This window comes from Mobula hypostoma, chromosome 27 (genome assembly GCF_963921235.1).
Source record: "Mobula hypostoma chromosome 27, sMobHyp1.1, whole genome shotgun sequence".
Taxonomy (NCBI): Eukaryota; Metazoa; Chordata; class Chondrichthyes; order Myliobatiformes; family Myliobatidae; genus Mobula; species Mobula hypostoma.
Window position 1 is genome coordinate 30,933,903 of NC_086123.1, and position 19,878 is coordinate 30,953,780.

The 19,878-nt window shown below is 45.9% G+C and overlaps 1 protein-coding gene across 1 annotated transcript; it reads right to left on the reverse strand.

Annotated features, from left to right (window-relative positions):
* Positions 1–1,818: 1,818 nt before the first annotated feature.
* LOC134338388 (polyubiquitin-B-like) lies at positions 1,819–18,686 on the reverse strand. Its single transcript, XM_063034180.1, has 5 exons — positions 18,548–18,686; positions 16,525–17,224; positions 9,335–9,365; positions 5,077–5,191; positions 1,819–2,286 (listed from the first exon to the last, which is right to left on the reverse strand). Exons 2-5 carry the CDS (start codon positions 17,210–17,212, stop codon positions 1,819–1,821), a joined length of 1,302 nt encoding a protein of 433 aa, XP_062890250.1. The 5' UTR covers positions 17,213–17,224; positions 18,548–18,686.
* Positions 18,687–19,878: the final 1,192 nt, after the last annotated feature.

Sequence of the window (19,878 nt, forward strand, 5' to 3'; positions counted from 1 at the left end):
TAGCCTTCTAGGGCCTGCTACAGCGAATCATTCCACAGTATGATGCAGCTACTGCTATACTTCACGGTAGGGATGTTGTGTTTTTGATGATTGATGCCAAAAAGCTTCATCAGACCATAGAATCTTCTTCCAGTTGACTTCAGAGTCTCCCACATGCCTTCTGGCAAACTCCAGCTGAGATTTCATGTGAGTTTTTTTTTTCAACAGTGGCTTTCTCTTGCCACTCTCCCATAAAGCTGCGATTAGTGAAGCACCAGGCAACAGTGTTGTATGTGCAGTCTCTCCCATCTCAGCCACTGAAGCTCAGAGTTGTCATAAGTCTCTTGGTGCCCTCCCTCACTAGTCCCCTCCTTGCACGGTCACTCAGTTTTTGAGGATTGCCTGCTCTAGGTAGATTTACAGCTCTGCCATAGTCTTTCCATTTCCTGACGAGTGACTTAGCTGCACTACAAAGGATATTCAGTGACTTGCAAACTTTTTTGTATCCATCTCCTGACTTGTGCTTTCCAATAACCTTTTTGCAGAGTTGCTTGGAATGTCCTTTTGTCTTCATGGTGTAGTTTTTGCCAGTATACTGACTCACCAGCAGGTGGACCTTTAAGATATAGGTGTATTTTCAGTACAATGAATTGAAACACCTTGACTACACACAGGTTTATATACAGTATAGCTAGGACACTCTAACTGACTCTGTGACTTCTGAAATCAATTGGCTGTACCAGTGGTGATCTGTTGTGTCATATTAAAAGGCTATTAAAATGTCATATTAAATTGTATGAATACGTATGCAATCAATTATTTTGTGTTTTATATTTGTAATTAATTCAGATCACTTTGTATAGATTTGTTCTCACTTTGACATGAAAGAGTAGTTTTCTGTTGATCATTGTCAAAAAAGCTAAACTAAATCCACTGTGATTCAATGTTGTAAAACAATAAATCATGAAAACTTCCACAGTTGAGTGACACTGTAAATGACCTAACCAAAGTTGATAAAAGCATTGAATTGACTGCAGCATTTAACTTGTCTGAGGTGGACAGCAGCAGGCACTCTGCAGATCTCCAGAGAAGATGAGACAGCAGAATTGCAGAATTATTGACAGAGTCTGTCATGGTCCTCTATTCCATAGAGGTCTCTGGGGGGGGGGTGGGATGGGTGGGGGGGGGGTTCAAAAGTTCACCGAAGACTCCACACAGACTCAAGGTGGTCTGCCAAATCCTGCTACCACCCAGTACATATTATTTCTGACAGTACCAGCAGTACTGTACTGTTCTATATTTAACTATATGTCAACTTGTACATCTACAAAATATTTTATCTGTCAATATTATTGTGTTAATATTATTTCATGTGTTGTGTATGATATGTGCACTATGTTTTGCACCTAGGTCTCTGAAGGACATTGTTTCGTTTAGCTGTATACAGGTGTACGGTTGAATGACAATCAACTTGATCTTGAAATATAGACATAGCTGGCTGGTGGTGTAGTGGCATCAGCACTGGACTTCAAGGCAAATGGTCATGAGTTCAAATCTCGCCAGCTCCTCGCACACTTAACGTATGAGCTGGGTTGAGCATTGAGCTAGCCTCTTAATAAAAAGTCAAATGCTACAGAATAGTAAATATGCCACCCGATGCACTTCAAGGTGTGAAGAAGGTACAGTTTTTGAAATATATAGAAATCTGGAGGTTATTCAGTCAGACAAACACCATTGCTCACAACATTAGTTCCTTTACAGACATGAACTAGTTTTATTTCATGTTACATTGGAAAGTATTGTGACATTATTTTAATAATACTTCCATCAAATGGTAAATTAACCTCCACGAAGTCGGAGTAGCAGAATGATGGTGCTTTGAGGCTCGATGTTGTAGTCGGAGAGCAACCGGCCATCCTCCAACTGGTTACTCCCAAAGAGCAGGCGCTGCTGGTCGGGTCTGACCCCCTCCTGCCGATGGACCCGCTCTTTAAAACCCTGCACAGACTCAGAGGGCATCACGTTGTACGTCGTGGTTTCCCCCTTGTCATTCCGGAGGAAGATCTGCATGGATTCCTCCTTCCTGACCAGCAACATGATGGTGGGGCTGGGGTTGAGGTTGTAGTAGCTCAGACTTCTCTGGTCCTGCATCTCCACACTTTGGCCATTTTGCACCATCAAACGCTGTTGCAAAATGGGCACCTTGGTCTTTTGCTTGATTCTCATCTTGAGAGTTGACACTTGAATGGAAGGGTCGACATCAAGTCCGAAACCCTCACCAGTCATAAATTTCACCTGAACTCTCATCTTGTCAAGTCACTGTCAAGAAAGGAGAAGTGATTAGGGAGCTTTGCATCACACGGGGATGTATACCGGTGTATTTATGTGACATTTCCTATAATATCAACACAATTAGAGTTCTTAGTAATAACAGAATGTTTCACAAATGTTGACCTTGTAGACAAGCAGAGAAAGCCTTATTTATTAATCTGATCTTTTCTCCCCCAGACACTGTAATTCTAAAGTGATGGTGTTTGAACTTTGATGAAATAACAGGCAGGATAGACAAAGAAGAGCTTGTGGTATTACAGGAAAGATACTAGCATGGACAAACCATGCTATTTCAAATTTACTTTGCATTCCCATTCTGACATATTAATTCTAATTACCCATTTCAATTCTATTTCCCATTCTCATTCCAACATATCAGTTTATGGTCCCCTCTACTGCCAGGATGAGACCACGCAAAGAAATGGCAGATGGAATATGGAATTCGTAGGTAATTTTCATGTCATGCACCTAGGTAAAAAGAAAAAAAAAGGCAATTTTCTAAGTGGGAAAGAAAATTCAGAAATCAGAGATGCACAGGAGTCCTAGTGTAAAATTCCCAAAGGTTAACTTGCATCTTGAGTTGGTAGTAAGATAAGCAAAATAGGATGTCGCCATTCTTTTGAAGACGATGAAATTATAAAAGCAAGCACATAATGCTAAGGTTTTCTAAGGGATTGGTCAGACCACATTTGGAGTGTTGTGAGCATTCTCTATGAAGGAATGCACTGGCATTGTAGAGGATCCAAAGGAGGTTTAAAAAATGAGCCTGGGAATCAAAGTGCGAACACACATGAGAGCATTTGATGGTTCTGGACCTGTATCAATGGCAGTTTAGAAGAATGAGGGGTGAACCTCCTTGAAATCAACCTGATTTTGAAATGACCAGATAGAGTGGATGTGCAGAGCATGTCTCTAATACTGGGAGGGTTCAGGACCAGACGGCACTGCCTCAAAACAGAAGGACAACCCTTCAGAACAGGAATGAAAGGCGAGTTTGTAAATCTGACCGTAACAAAGGAAGTTCGGAATGGCGAGGGTAGAGCTCTGTGGGAGGATGGTGACATGGCAGAAGGTGTGCCAGGGGACACTAGGCAAGGCCATTTGATTCCAAACAATTGGTTTATTGATCATTACTGGATGTCTCTCTGGTGCTTCCCACTCGCTCCCCTCTCCCTTCTCTTTTCCCAACCATGATTCCCCTCTCCCTGCCCCCCTCCCAATATCAGTCCGCATATCAGAATCAGGATCAGGTTCATCATCATTCCCATATGGAAAAGAGTACAATCGATGTTTCGGACCATAAGACCATAAGACATCGGAGCAGAATTAGGCCATTCAGCCCATCTAGTCTGCTCCACCATTCCATCATGGCTGATCCCAGATCCCAGCCAGCCTTCTCGCCATATCCTTTGATTCCCTGACCAATCATGAAATGCTCAACTTCCGCCTTAAATATTCCCATGGACTTGGCCTCCACCGAGGTCTGTGGCCGAGCATTCCACAGATTCACTACTCTCTGGCTAAAAAAAAGTCCTCCTTACCTCTGTTCTAAAGGGTCGCCCCTCAATTCTGAGGCTGTGCCCTCTAGTTCTGAATGCCCCCAATCATAGGAAACATCCTCTCCACATCCACCCCATCTAGTCCTTTCAACATTCAGTAGGTTTCAATGAGATCTCCACACATTCTTCAAAATTCCAGTGAGTACAGGCCGAAAGCTGTAGGATAATTTGTTCATTCCCAAATTATCCTCTAGAACCTCCTCTGGACTCTCTCCAAAGACAGCACATCCTTTCTGAGATATAGGGACCAAAACCGTTGAAATATGTCATGATTTTTTTTTGCGGCAGCAGTACTGTGCAATACATAAAATTACTACAGTACTGTGCAGAAGTCTTAGCCACCCTAGCTATATACTGCATGTGCGCAAGACTTTTGCACAGTACTGTTCATCATACGGTCGTATGGTCGTATTGAGTTCAAAGTTTGCTGGGCACACCAGGTCCTCCGTAATCGGGCTCAGGTTTAGCAAGCTGCAATGGGACTGTTTCAGGGGAAATCAGAACAGGGTTTTAACCACCGGCAGCAAAAAGCTGACTCGATGGGGTAACTCCGCAGGTCAGGTAGACCTGTGAAAGTTGGGGGAAGTCGACGCGTCGGACCGGGAGTCCCGATGCAGGGTCTTGACCTGAAAGGTCGACCATCTCTCTGTATTCACAGACGCCGCTCAACCCGACGAGTTCCTCCAGCACTTCGCTTTTTATCCAGATTCCTGCAATGGCAGTTCAGTGTGCCAAACCGATTTCGCTCCTTTTCTCCGAACCTTTCATCTAATCAGTGGCCGAGAAAGTGCGTGAATTAGAGATAAAGACTGCAGATACTCAGGGCCGTGTTAAATGACCCACTTGTGTAGTTTTATAAGCTTGGCGTACTCAAATCAGCGTTCCACAGAGACAAATAAAACAAATTAACACCCCCCCCCCGCCCCGCCCGACACACACACCACTTCTCCCCGCGCGATCATCTGCCGTGAATTACTTCGGTTTGACTCTCAGCCAACACTGCTTTCCCGCACAGAAAGTGTTCACTCCGAACCCAGACTCCCGAGTCACCCTATTCACACACGCGTTATTATCTTCGCAACATTAATGAACATTTTACGCACTATCTCAACAAGCCACACAATAATCCCATAGGAACGATTCCAGCCGAGGTCTTTTTATCCGGTTTTAAGGTTAAAGGAGGAGCGAAGAGCCCAACTATGCTCACCGCGGTGCAGCGGATATTCCGACTTTTCAATAAAGTCCCCCGCCCGCCCTCCGTCTTCCTGGCGACGAAAGCTCTGAGCCTGAAACCACGGATCGGCATCTCCAGACATCCCACCCTGCAAAAACTGATTTCAGGGAGGTAGCACCATCAATTTGCGGGAGAGGTGGGATGTCTGCAATAGAGTAGCTCCTTAGCAGCTGGCCAGCTAGTTTAAATAACGTTAGCTATGCTAATGAACGAATGACACCTGTTAAACTCACCTCAGCATGTCTTTTACAGTCTTAACCCACCATGGGCAATAGAAAAGTCACTGTTACAAACAGTGCAGCGAGCAACACTGTCATTATTTTGACCCCTATTAGGCCGGGGTACACTTTAGTGTAGTCTGGGGTGAAGTACGTTTTATATTTTTTTTGGAACACTCTGCCATGGCGTGCTCTCTCTCTCTCTCTCTCTCTCTCGTGGTCGCTCTCGCGCTCTCTCTTGCTTTTCTCTCTCTCGCTCTCAAAAAAATTGATTTCCGTGATATCGTATATAATTTGCGGGCATCAGGGAGCCACTATTAATATGCGGGAGACTCCCGGAAGTTCCGGGAGAGGTGGGATGTCTGCATCTCCCTCCATATGAACTGCCTGACCCACGGTGTTCCTCAAACAGGAGAAAATCTGCAGATGGTGTAAATCCAAAGCAACACACACAAAATGCTGGAGGAGCTCAGCGTCTATGGAAAAGAGTGCACAGTCGACGTTTCGGGACGTGACCCTTCATCAGGACTGGGAATAGCGGTGGGCGGGAGGTGGACTGTCATTTCATCTTTTTTTTTTATCCCCAGTCCTGAAGAAGGGCCTCGGCTCGAAGCGTAGGCTGTTCACTGTTTTCCACAGATGCTGCCTGACCTGCTGAGTTTCCCCAGTGTTTTGTGCGTTACGCGATTCCAGCACCTGCTTTCTTTCGCGAAGCTAGTTTACCGAGGTCGACCGTGTAAAATAGCGAAACAAGCATCGCAAAACCATAAACGTATCGATGTGGGAAGCAGGAGCGGCCATTTCACCTGCTCCACAGTTCAGTGAAAATCCCGATTGACCTGCCCCTTGCCGCCACTTCTCTGCAGTCACTCCAAATCCATCGAATCCCTTTCTATAAAGTTTCTTTTTCTGATTAACCATTCTCTCCTTGTATATTGTCAACTGTAACCTGAAGACTACGGTTCAGAGAATTGTATGTTATATACAGTACTTTATATTCAAAGAAAAAATCAAATGAAAATGAGAACTTTGAGATTACCAAATAAAGTCTTACAATTCTTGGCAGTACAGGGAATCAGGACGAATTTGCAAAAAGATCTGATCTGCAAGATGTCTTCTGTGCCTTTTACTCCGCACCGTCTCTCAGCTCCGCACCGTGTCTGTGTGGGCTTCTCCCGAGCGCTGCCGATCTACTTTCCGGTGTCAGACCCGTCTCCGCCTCCCCCCGCCCGCTATATTTTATTTTCCGCGCCGTTTCTGACCCTCGCCGAGCCGCTGTCCTGATTGCACAGCCCTGATGCTGACGGTGACGACAAACAAACCAACCAGATTCCAGCCGGACTTCCCGAGAAATTCCCCTGCCGTGTTTGGAAAAAGTCTCCATCTTGTTCCAGGGTTGAAGATTATCGGCTGTCTCATTGAACCCTCAGGAAGGCTAAACGAAGGCATGCTCTAGCAGATAAACTGAAGAAGAATCCCAAGGGCTTCTACAGATAAATTACGAGCAAAAGAATTGCGAGGAACAAAATTGGTCCTCTTGAAGATCAGAGTGGTCATCAATGCATGAGGCCGAAAGAGACGGGGGTGGGGTGGGGGGAGAGATTTTAAACAGATTTTTTTTGCGTCTGTATTTACTCAGGAGACCGATAGGTCTTTAGGAATTAGCAACAGCAGTGTGGTCACAGACCGTATACGGATTACATAGGAGGAGCTGGTTACTGTCTTGAGGCAAATCAGAGTGAATAAAGCCCCAGGGCCTGACAAGGTGTTTCCTATGACCTTGTGGGAGGCGAGTGAAGAAAATGCAGCGGCCCGAGCAGAGATATTGAAACGTCCATAGCAACAGAAGAGGTGTCGGATGATTGGCTAATGTTTTTCCGTTGTTTAAGAAAGGCGGGAAATTATAGGTCACTGAGCCTGCTATCAGAGTGGGAAAGTGTTTGGAAGTTATTTTACGGGACAGTATTATCACGTACCCGGTGACGGGTTAAAGAACCGGCAGAAATATAAAACACTTTGGAGTCCAGTATTGCTATTAACTAATAATACTTAGTAGTAACTATGCAATACAGTGATATAAATGCAGGTAAATCAAACAGGTTAGCAATAATAATATGTAAGTGTGCAAAAATATATGAAAACCAAGCTTCTTCAAGTCTAGGAGTAAATAGTCTTACGATGATGAGTAAAGTTCAGTTCAGTTCGTGGTGTTGAGTTGAGTAGTGATGGAGAGAGAGAGAGGGAGAGATTTGAGTCTTCAGGTGAGTTGACGCCATCGATCTTCCCGTCGTCCTCTGAAATCCTTTAAAAGGCACCGACTGTGACTTCAACAAAGGGGACCATTTTTCTGTGGTGGAATCATCAACCCAGGCAAAGGTTGGACACATGGATCACTCCCCACCGGTCACTCCTTTTTCTCACTGCAAGAGCCACTGATCGATACTCCAAAAACCCACTTTTTTTGTGGGCACAACAAAGCTGATTCAGTGTCTAAAAATATATGCCTGAGGTCTATCATCTGACCTCCTATTTATCTCACTGTACTGAATACCAACTGTCACTCAAATAAGTCCTCCCATCTCTGTCTGTGTAAGAGTGTACTAGCATGCCATGTCCTTGGGAAGTATAAGCACCCTGCCGAAAAAAATCATAACATCGATTGTCCATCAAATGACTCCACCCTCGGTCACCATAGCGACTTATGAGCTGCTCGGTGCTCTCTCTCTCCAACTGAGCAGAAATCCAAAAGTTAATCACAGTTCCTCCTCGTGCCTTAAAGTGACAGTCCAAAAGTTAGTCTTCGTCTCTCTCTCTCTTTCTTTCTCTCTCTCTTTTCAAAACAAGATGTTGGTGTTAAATAACTCTCTCTCTTCAAAAGCACAGTTCATTGGGGTAATCGAGCACAGTTTCTATTCAGGGCTAATTCAGGACTCCATCACAGTATATATAAGTATTTGGATAGGCAAGGATTGATTAGGGATAGTCAACAGGGCTTTATGCGTCGTAGGTCGTGTCTAACCAAATTTATAGAATTTTTGCAGAAAGTTACCAGGAAAATTGATGAAGGTAGAGCAGTGGATGTTGTCTACATGAACTTTAGCAAGTCCTCTGACAAGGTCCTGCATGGGAGGTTTGTCAGAAGATTCAGTCACTTGACTTTCAGGATGAGTTAGTAAATTAGACATTGGCTGCAGATCCCACAGTGCAGAAATATACCATTCAATGCCAGCAAATATCCATCCATACTAATCCCACTTTTCAGCTCACTGTCTCTGGCCTTACACGACATGCTGCTTCATGCACATTGAAATACAGTGGATTGTAGTTAGTTAGGACACATTGGGACCAAAGTATGTGGCTGCCCCAATTAGCTGAAGTCTCATGGAAAAGTTAATCTGATAGGAAAGGACAATGGACCATGGAAAGAGATGGGGAACCAGCGAGGTGATGGGCAAGTCATGAAGGTGGGGAGGAAAGTGGTGAGAGGACGAACAAAATGGGAAAAACTAAAGGGTGGACACATTGGATTGATTACTTACCGGAAGTTCAAGGTAAATGCTGTCAGGTTAAAGACTACACAGACAAAACTTGTATTTGGCTTCATCATGGCAGAGTCCTAAGTAGTCCTTCCAGGTGAGGTGGACATTCACATGCATCTCCTATGGCCTTGTTTAATGTACCAGGTGCTTCCCATGTGGTGTCCTCTACATTGGTGAGATCAAGTGCAAACTAAGCCTTCCTCTCATATCAGATTATATCATCTGCAGCTCTTTATCACCTCCCAGCTTCTGTCACCATTCCCACTCTCCCTCCTCCATCTGCCTGTCATCCCTTCTCACCTGGATCTATCTGTTGTCTAGGGCAGCAATGAAGGACCTCCATCTCCATCTGTCCAGAAGGTTTCTTCATTGCTGTTTCTGTGACAATTGTTTATTGACCAGTCACGGTTCTTATCCATGAGCTGAACACCTGAACCTGGAGGTGCGGTGGTCCACTGTTAGTCTGCCCTCTACCCTTTGACCTGTTTGGCACAGGTGACCTTACCTAGAACCAAAGCACAAGGCCCTCACTGCAGCCGACATAGCTCTCCAGGTCACTGAGGCACGCAATCCTCCAAACTCTACGACAAGGTTGTGGTCCTCTTAGAGTAGATTTACCCGAGCAATCATTAACTATTTGAGATGTCAGTTGGGCATTTGTAATACTCAGCGTAAACATTCTAAAAATTGTGGAATCATATAATTTGTATAATGATTAAGTTAATATGCAGAATTATCTTCTGGCATGTGTTACTGTCTTAATTATCTTGGGGGCTCAACTCAGAATTGAAAAAATGTTGAACCAAAAAATCAAATTCCACCTAATTCTTAAAATGCATGGACTAATTGATAGGTTTGTTTTATTTCACCTCTTCTTGGTCCAACAGGAGTCTTTTAGTTTTTAAAAGAAAAAATGGGACAATTTTGAAATCATAATTTAAAGTTAATTGATTATTCAGGTTTTACAAGACAAAAGGATCATTTCGGCCACGCTACATCAGCAAAATTGAAGGTAAGTTTAAATTCAGCACCTTAATACCATCTGCCCCAATCAAACGTGTTTCTATTTCAGTTAAATCTATATCCAAAGCAAGGGGCTGGCATATATGCAAATGTGTTGGAACAGGAAATTCATACTGGAACTTTCGAAAACTGTTTTCACAATTCCATGCATAATGATGTAGGAAAGGGAGTAAGTGAAGTAAGAGTAACACACAGTGGGGAATAGTGAGAGTTAAACTGCAATATTTGCTTGGGGTATAATAAGAAATAATGCAGAATAGCTTATATAATAATTCCATTGTGTAAAGTGTGTAATGTGAATTAGGTTTTTTGGGATTATCAGTCATCCCACCTCTCCCGGAAATTTCGGGAGTCTCCTGCATATTAATAGTGGCTCCCTGATGCCCGCAAATTATATAAAATGTCCTGGAAATCAATTTTTTGGAGAGTGAAAAGGGAGCGAGCGCGAGAGAGACCATGAGAGTGTGTGAGTGAGAGAGAGAGAGAGAGAGAGAGAGAGAGAGAGAGAGAGAGAGAGCAGGAGAACGAGAGTGACGATGAGAGAGAGAGAACGCACCCCATGGCTGAGTGTTCCAAAAAAAGAAAATATAAAGCGTACATCACCCCAGACTACACTAAAGTGTACTCCTGCTGTTACGTACCCCGTAACTGGGTTGCTAAGAAAGTTTTATTAAAGAAACAAGCAACACAGTACTCTAATTAAAAGGATAATGAATGCAACAGTTCAGCAATGATAAACATACATGTACACAGAATTAAGATAACAGGATCAATCAAGCTCTATCGTTGTCTAGGGGCAAATGACCAGTTTCAAAGTGACACAAAGTTCAGTCCAATTTAGTTCAGTTCGCAGTAATCGTTGCCATGGCGATGGACAGTGGGGGGGCGAGGAGAGAGAGCAAAATGAATGAATATTCAACACAGCTTCCACACACAGACCTTCGCAGTCAGCTGTCGGGTGAGTCCTTTGTGATGTCATCTGAGGTCACCGACCGTGACCCCTCCGTTTCCAGATACGATCGTTTCCCTGCGCTGAACCTGGCACCCAGGCAAGGGTGGACACACACCAGGTTCCCGCCGATCGTGCCTTTCCACCCCTGTGTGTTTTATGGCTTGATCCCGCGATCAGCCGTCCAAAAGCTTCCCACCGACTTGTGAGAGGCGCACCGCATCCAGGGTCTCGTTACCTCGGGTGTCGTGTGTGTGTCCTGCCTTAGCGAACCTGTCCCTTTTTATCCCCCTGCTGGGGTATCGCCTGTCCATCACTTCAAACAGTTCAGGGTTCAAAGGGGGAGCCGCTCTAGACAGCTCTCTCTCCCGTCCCTTCATTACACATCTCCAAATGTTCCTCCATTGTCTTCCTTATCTCTCTCTCTCCCGAAGACAGGTGGCAGACCAACTGCTGATCACACAGGACAGCTAACATCTATCCATGTGTATTCTTGTCACACTTCCCCCCTTTAAGGATTTTTACCGGGGGGTAAAAATTACAAACATGAATACATTATTTGATACACACACGAATATACTTCTTTATCAGCTATTTGGCTAACACAGCGAATTTGAAGTTGTCAACACCTTGACAGACAGTCAGCCATCACATTTTCTGTTCCTTTTATATGTTATTAATAATCCCTTGGACCAGGTTCCAACTCAGCAAACTTCATAGTGGCCAAAAACACTGATGAATTGCGATCAATGTAACCTCTCATATGATTTTGTCCCGGACCACAATAACAAGGGTCGTCCCATTCCGACCTAGTTTTCTCTCGCAAGAGCTTAGTAGGAGGGGGAGGGGTAGTAACCGCAGTGTTATTGCAAAACTTCCTACAGTACCCCACCATCTCCAAGAGCCTTCTGAGGGCCCTCTTGTCTGTCGGGGTTGGGAGGTCAGCGATAGCCTGCACTGTAGCTTGCATCGCTGCCAGCTGCCCCTGTGTCACCACAATTCCCAGGTAAGTGACCTTCGTGTGGACGAACTCATTTTTTTTCAAGGTTCACTATCAAGCTGGCTTCAGACAGCCGTATTAAATTGCCAATACACACCTCTGTGTTCGTCAGCCCTTTAGTCACTGAATTACTCATTCTATATGAATGTTGCTTACTAGGCTGACCCACCCAACGTCCCAGTTCTTTGCATCGCCTCGGGACAATCAAACACACGGGTGCGAGTCGTTTAATTACTTCCCCTAAAGAGTCGCTTTGTTCGGGGATTAAGGGAGAGACCTTATCAGCAGACCTGGCCAAAACAATAGCCTTCTCTCATCTGGTCGATACCATACTCACCTTTTCAAAATGGTTTTTCTCTCTTATCGGGGGGACCCTAGCTTCATTGATTTCCACGCTAACACCGACTAGGTTTGTTAGCATATCAAAAGCCTGTGACCGTCCCAGTTCGCGTCGGCCATAATCAATAACATCCTTCCCCCTGGGCAGCCGGTAAACCTCTTTCATGATTCCACCAACCGTTCCCTCCAGTACCGCAAAATGTCCACCGGGGGGTACCTTGTGGGCCAGGTTAAAAATCTCATCCTCATAACTCTTTTGCACCACCCCCCATTCCTCATCTGCGGGTACTGTACTTGATTTCCCTTTCTTCCTTAGCACTTCCTCCTCCGCACAATAGCCTACTAGTTCCCTTGTTAAGTCTGTGTCAGAGAGAGCTGTCTCTGCCAAAACCATCAGCCCCTCGTCTCGCTCCTGCGTCTGCACAAATTCTTTCCTGGCTACTGCTATGTCCGTCCCAGCTCCCTCACTACCTCTTGTCTCACTACACTCCTTCTTTTCACTTTCTACCCCCTTCTCGTACAAGGTTGGCAGAAACGTCTCAGCTAAATTCACTATCGCGGTCCCGTGATGAACCTGTGAGTCCATGGGCGGGGCCTCAATGCTGGCAGGCTGACCTGTCAATCTCACGACTGGGAACACGATTCCCCCGGCGATGTCATTACCGAGCAAGACTTCCACGCCTTTCATCGGTAATTCGGACCTCACCCCGATCGTGACTAGTCCAGAGACCAGGTTGCTTTGTAAGTGTATCTGGTGCAAAGGGACTGACTCTGTCCCTTCCCCAACACCTTTGACCTTTACCTCCCCAGTCTGGGTCTCTGAGCTAAACTCTAATACGCTCTTCAGTATTAGTGACTGACACGCTCCCGTGTCTCTCCAGATCCGCACTGGAACTGGTTTTAACCCCTCCTTCACTGACATCAATCCGGCCGAGATAAACTTCTCGCGCCCTTCCTGAACTTTGGCAGACCTGTCCTTCCCTAGCGGTTCGTGTACCAGCTCGATACAGCCAGTCAAAATTGCCGTTTTTCATTTTCCCGTCTCCTTCTTTGGGGCAAAGCACCTGGACGCAAAGTGTCCGACTTTCCCGCAATTATAACAGACGACCCCAGGAGACTTCCTGCCAGACTGCTCCCGGTCTACCTTATCCTTCTCACTAGTCCCCGGCTTACTTTCTGACTTTTCTGGCGGACTCTCCCCGCCGTCCTGACTACCCTTCTGGTAGCCTTTACTCCGGGCAAACTTCATTTTATGCGTCAACGCATACTCATCCGCTAACTTAGCAGTTGCGGCTAACGTGGCTGCCTCTTTCTCATCTAGGTAGGGTCTCATACCCTCAGGGACACAACCTTTAAACTGCTCAATCAGGATCAGCTGTAGCAGTCTGTCATAATCCTCCTCTACCCCTTTTGAGGCGCACCAACTCTCACAATATGTCTGCATCTCACGGGCAAACTCTAAATACGTGCGGTCCCACTGCTTCCTCGCATTCCGGAACCTCTGCCGGTATGCCTCCGGGACCAACTCATAAATCCTGAGGATGGCCTCTTTCACCGCCTCATACCTCTGAGCATCTTCCTTGGACAAAGCGGAGTAAGCTTGTTGGGCTTTCCCTTTCAGTACACTCTGAAGTAAAACCACCCACTTATCCCTCGGCCAGTCCTGACTTATAGCCACTTTCTCGAAATGGAGAAAGTACCGATCCACGTCGGTATCGTCAAACGGGGGAACCAGCCTAACCTCCTGGGTCGCCCGGAACCCTCCACCTTGGTTCGGCACGAGCCCTGCTCGGCCCTTATCCTTAACTTCTCCAGCTCAAATTCCCTTTCCTTCTGTTTCTCCAACTGCCTCTCTCTCTCTCTTGCCTTTCTAACTCTCTCTCCTTCTCTTCTCGCTGCAACTGTCTATCCCTCTCTTTCTCTTCTCGCTCCAACTGCCGTACCCGGAAGTCGTGCTCGAGTCTCAGTTTTTCAAGCTGCACCTGTACCGCGTCTCCAGCAGGTTTTTCAATAGACACCACCTCCAGCTCGCCTTGGGGAAACACACCTTTAGATACATAGTGCTCTACGATAGCTCTGTGTATCTCCTCTCTCCTCATTGTCGACTTCCCCTTAGCAAGATTCAACAGTTTGGCCACAGCTACCAATTCCGATTTCCTGGCATCCTCTAATGCCTCCAAGGTCGGCGCCTTTATAAATTCCTCAGCCTCCATTTCTGCTGTTTGTCTTTTCTTTCTTTCGGGAATTTTGACCCAATCAATTTACTCCATCCCAAATTTAGCGTTCAAAATCGCGGACGAGAACCCCACTTATGTTACGTACCCCGTAACTGGGTTGCCAAACCAGCAGAAATGGATCGCTCAGTTGGAATCTGGATTACTAGAACTAAGAAAGTTTTATTAAAGAAACAAGCAACATAGTACTCTAATTAAAAGGATAACGAATGCAACAATTCAGCAATGATAAACATACATGTACACAGAATTAAGATAACAGGATCAATCAAGCTCTATCGTTGTCTAGGGGCAAATGACCAGTTTCAAAGTGACACAAAGTTCAGTTCAATTTAGATCAGTTCACAGTAATCGTTGCCATGGCGATGGACAGTGGGGGGGGGGAGGAGAGAGAGCAAAACGAATGAATATTCAACACAGCTTCTACACACAGACCTTCGCAGTCAGCTGTCGGGCGAGTCCTTTGTAATGTCATCTGAGGTCACCGACCGTGACCCCTCCATTTCCAGATACGATCGTTTCCCTGTGCTGAACCTGGCACCCAGGCAAGGGTGGACACACACCAGGTTCCCGCCGATCGTGCTTTTCCACCCTGTGTGTTTTATGGCTTGATCCCGCGATCAGCCGTCCAAAAGCTTCCCACCGACTTGTGAGAGGCGCACCGCTTCCAGGGTCTCGTTACCTCGGGTGTCGTGTGTGTGTCCTGCCTTAGCGAACCTGTCCCTTTTTATCCCCCTGCTGGGGTATTGCCTGTCCATCACTTCAAACAGTTCAGGGTTCAAAGGGGGAGCCGCTCTAGACAGCGCTCTCTCCCGTCCCTTCATTACACATCTCCAAATCGCCTGTCCATCACTTCAAACAGTTCAGGGTTCAAAGGGGGAGCCGCTCTAGACAGCGCTCTCTCCCGTCCCTTCATTACACATCTCCAAATGCTGCTCCATTGTCTTCCTTATCTCTCTCTCTCCCGAAGACAGGTGGCAGACCAACTGCTGATCACACAGGACAGCTAACATCTATCTATGTGTATTCTTGTCACACTGCCTAATAGGGGTCGAAAATATTGACAGTGCTGTTCGCTGCACTTTTCTATTGTCCATGGTGGGTTAAGACTGTAAAAGACATGTTGAGGTGAGTTTAACAGGTGTCATTCGTTCATTAGCATAGCTAACATTATTTAAACTAGCCGGCTAGCTGCTCAGGAGCTACTCTATTGCAGACATCCCACCTCTCCCAGAAGTTCCAGGAGTCTCCCGCAAATTGATGGTGCTACCTCCCTGAAATGACTTTTTGCAGGGTGGGATGTCTGTATTCTTGCACATGATTCAAATGCTACAATCAAACTTTGGTCAAGATACTTAATCTCTTACCAAGGTCTATAGACCTAGATGAAAGCAGTCACACAGAAATACCAGTGTCATTACATTTAGACTTTTATTAAAAAATTATTTCAAATCATCGTGGAAATTTCAACAGTGAAAATTGCAAAACATTTAGAACTTCAACTAATCTGATTTCATTAAATTTTAATGCTAAAATGAAAATAAAGATCCATTGGAAGAACACAGTAACTGAAGCAATTAATTCTTGAGGGCATTAAGGTAAGCAGTAAGTCATCTCTCCCTCCCCCATCAAACCCAATCTTTTCAGTGGGATTTGTTTTAAAACATTGTAAATTGGAATTGCCACAACAGTTATTTCTGGGTCTCTGAGTGAGACCCGTTTTGTGTGGGAAGTCATAGACCATCATATTGTGATCAGCCATTCGGAGTTACATTGATCTGAAGAAGAGGTGCAGGTTGCCAGGTTTCCTTTGATCTTGTTAATATCTGGCCTATGCAAAACTGACAACCCATGTTTTCCAGGCTAAGAAGGCAACAAGGTGACAAGCGTCAAATCTCGATGGGAATTTATGTCATTGCCCGACAGACACCCCATCAGTACAGCATTAATACAGAGCGGAAATCGGTCCTTTGTCCAACTTGTGAATGCCAGTGTGGAACGTAGCAGATAGTCAGGATAAAGTAACAAAGTGCTAACGACAGAATATAGGAATGCAATAAAATACCAATAAATTATTTTTAATCACAGTTCACTCAACCGTCCGCGGGAGTAAATCAGCCTCCACGTAGCCGGAGCAGCAGAGAGATGGTGGTTAGTGGTCTGATGTTGTAGTCGGAGAGCAATCGCCCATCCTCCAACTGTTTGCCCTCGTAAACCAGGCGCTGCTGGTCGGGTCTGACCCCCTCCTGCCGATGGACCCGCTCTTTAAAATTCTGCACGGACTCAGAGGGCATCACATCGTACGTCGAGGTTTTCCCCTTTTCATTCAGGAGAAATATCTGCATGGATTCCTCTTTGCTAACCAACATGATGGTGGTTTGTGGTCTGATGTTGTAGTCGGAGAGCAATCGCCCATCCTCCAACTGTCTGCCCTCGTAAACCAGGCGCTGCTGGTCGGGTCTGACCCCCTCCTGACGATGGACCCGCGCTTTAAACTTCTGCACGGACTCAGAAGGCATCACGTCGTACGTCGAGGTTTTCCCCTTGTCATTCCGGAGAAATATCTGCATGGATTCCTCTTTCGTGACCAGCAACATGACGGTGGGGCTGGGGTTGAGGTTGTAGTAGCTCAGACTTCTCTGGTCTTGCATCTCCACGCTTTGGCCATTTTGCACCATCAGACGCTGTTGGAAAATGGGCACCTTGGTCTTTTCCTGGATTTTCATCTTGAGAGTCGACACTTGAATGGAAGGGTCGACATCAAGGTCGAAACCATCGCCGCTGATAAACCTCACCTGAAGTCTCATCTTGTCAAATCGCTGTGGAGAAAGGAGAAGTGATTAGAGAGTTTTTACATCAGCAGGGCATGAATATGAGGTATTAATATGGCATTGCCTATAATATCAACATAATTAGACTATTTACTAAGATCTGTAGACAAGCGGCAAAAGACAAACCACTCTTTCCCTCGCAGTTCTAAAGGAATTTTGAGCCGCAATACTGACAATTGACGGGAGAGGGACTCCGTGAGCCGGTGGGTTTAAACATTTTTGAACTTGATTCGATTAGCGGCAAAAAAATGTGTAAGTGTCTCATTGGGACCGTAGTAAATGTGCAACTTGTTTAGATTTCTAAGCCAGGACCATTCTAACCGCCGCTTAATAGGGGAAATAGGGGAATAGGTGACTTTTGTCACATCGCGTTAATGGTGCACCGGGGAGAGCATTCGGACTTGTTGCATCACCGTCTGATATGGAGGGGCCACGACACAGGGTCAGAAAAAGCTGCGGAGGGTGGTAAACTCATCCAGCTCCATCATGGGCACCAACAGAGAGTATCTTCAAAAGCTAATACCTCACGGAGAAGGCATCGATCATTCTGGGCCTGCAGGTCATGCCCGCTTCTCATTGCTACCACCAGCGAGGAGCCTGCGGACTCACGCTCAACGTTTCATGAACAGATGAACTACTGAACAGTACTTTTGCTTCACACACACGCGTAAATGTATACTGTATATACTGTATATGTGTGTGTGTGTATGCTATTATAATTTATATTTATGTTATGTACAGTACTGCCGCCGCAAATTGCCAAGTTTATCGATTTAAGTTAGTGGTGGTCGTCACAATTCTGATTCTAAATCGATTCTACTGCGAATGAACTCCATTTTACTTTCAACCAAACATTCGCGCCCCTGCTTTCCTGCAGAGAAAGTGTTCACTAACGACCCAGATTTCCCGAGTCACTCAATTCACGCGCAAATTATTGTCGTGACATGAACGAAGATTTCATGCACCGTTTTAACAAGACCGTCACTCTACATCAGCCGATTGACGGGTTTCACCGAACCGTGAGCCTATCAATCCGAGAAGCAGGAGTGGCCATTCGGCCTGCACCGCTATTCAATGATATCCCCGATGATCTTTTACCTCGCCGCTAGTTGCCAACATTTGTCGCATATCTATTGCCCCCTTTCTGTAAAGTTAGTTTTCTACTAACTTGTTCTCGCCCCGCGTTTTGTCAGCGGTAGAGACTACATTTCCCACCCGGTTCACAGGATGCTAGTAATTTAAATTATATCGTCAATGTTGTAAACAGGTAGATAAAAATGAGAACTTTGAGATAATCAAATAAAGTCTTACAATTTTTGTCGACAGTACAGGAAGTCAGGACGAATCTGAAGAAAATCTGATCCGCAGCTTTTTTTCTTTGCCCTTTATTCCGCACCGACTTTCAGCTCTGGTCCGGGTAAATCAATAGAAATTCTCCGGCTGCTGCTGATCGGTATCCCCGCACCTGCAACTCTGCGTCTCTCCGCCTCCCCCGGCTCGCTTTATCTCTGCCCCCGTTTCTGAACGTCACCGCGCCGCTGGGCTGATCTCACGGCCCGCTGTCACTGTGTTGACAAACAAACCAATCAGGTTCCAGCCGAAGTTTCGTTTCCGAAAAATTCCCCGCAGTAAATTGGAAACGTGTTCGCTCTGTTACAGGGTTCAACGCTATCGGCTGATTCACTTTCGGATTCCGTTCTGGTGTCAGCATCTGCAACAATAACACAGGCACAGGGAAGTCGAGAATGTGAAACCCGATCTTGAAACGGAAAATAACCTTAAACGTGTCATCTCCGAATACATTTATCTGGTTCATTCAGTGACAACCTAAGTGATAAAATGCACGAATCCACCGAAACAAAACAACACAACTGGGCCCAATCCACATCACCTCTATTTCCCCATCATTCTTGCCCAGATCCCCGTGGGCTGAGCAGCCGTAGTGTTACCCCGTTTCCCGAGCTTCACCCCATCCAGCATATCAATCTTTTCAACGTCCACCATCTCCACCGTGATTCCACAACCCGTCACACATTCTGCTCTGCACCTCTTTCTGCTCTCGGCATGGACCCCTCGGTGCGTGACTTACAGGTCCTCAGATCCCTCACCCCACCCCACCTCCCCCACCCCCACCAGCGGAACTTCATAGGATGTGTTGCAGCTGACCTCTCCAATGGTCAGCCCGCCTCCATCACCCACCAGGGCCCTAAAGGGAGACCCAGGAGATCATACAGACGCCAGGAATCTTGAAGAGCAGCCAAAATAGTTGGGGGAACTCTGGAGGTCAGGCAGCATCATTGAAGGGAAATGAACATCCATAATTCACTCGAGATCCTTCATCAGGATTGGAAAGAAAGGGGGCTGAAGCCAGAATAAGGAGGAGGGATGAGAGAGAGGTGGAGTATAAATTAGTGAGGGGGAGAATGGATGGGTGTGGGAGTGGGGATGATGTGAGAAGACGGGAGGTGATCAGTGTAAGCACTAAGGGGCTGAAGAAGAAGGAATCTGATCGGAAGGGGCAGGAGACCATGGAAGGAGATGGGGAACCTGGGAGGGTCATGAGGGTGGGGGAGGAAAGAGGTGAGAGGGTCACCAAAGTAGGAAAAAAACCTAAAGGGGGAGTGTTGACCAGAGGTTAGAGG

Bases quoted from the DNA above. Each gene is read 5' to 3' on its own strand.
- LOC134338388 (XM_063034180.1), bottom strand. From the start codon at position 17,212: ATGAGACTTCAGGTGAGGTTTATCAGCGGCGATGGTTTCGACCTTGAT. The intron at 9,366-16,524 runs GCTGATTTACTC...CTTTGGTTCTAG, and splicing joins GCTGCTCCGGCTACGTGGAG to GTAAGGTCACCTGTGCCAAA. The intron at 2,287-5,076 runs GTGAGCATAGTT...TGACTTGACAAG, and splicing joins GGAATATCCGCTGCACCGCG to ATGAGAGTTCAGGTGAAATT.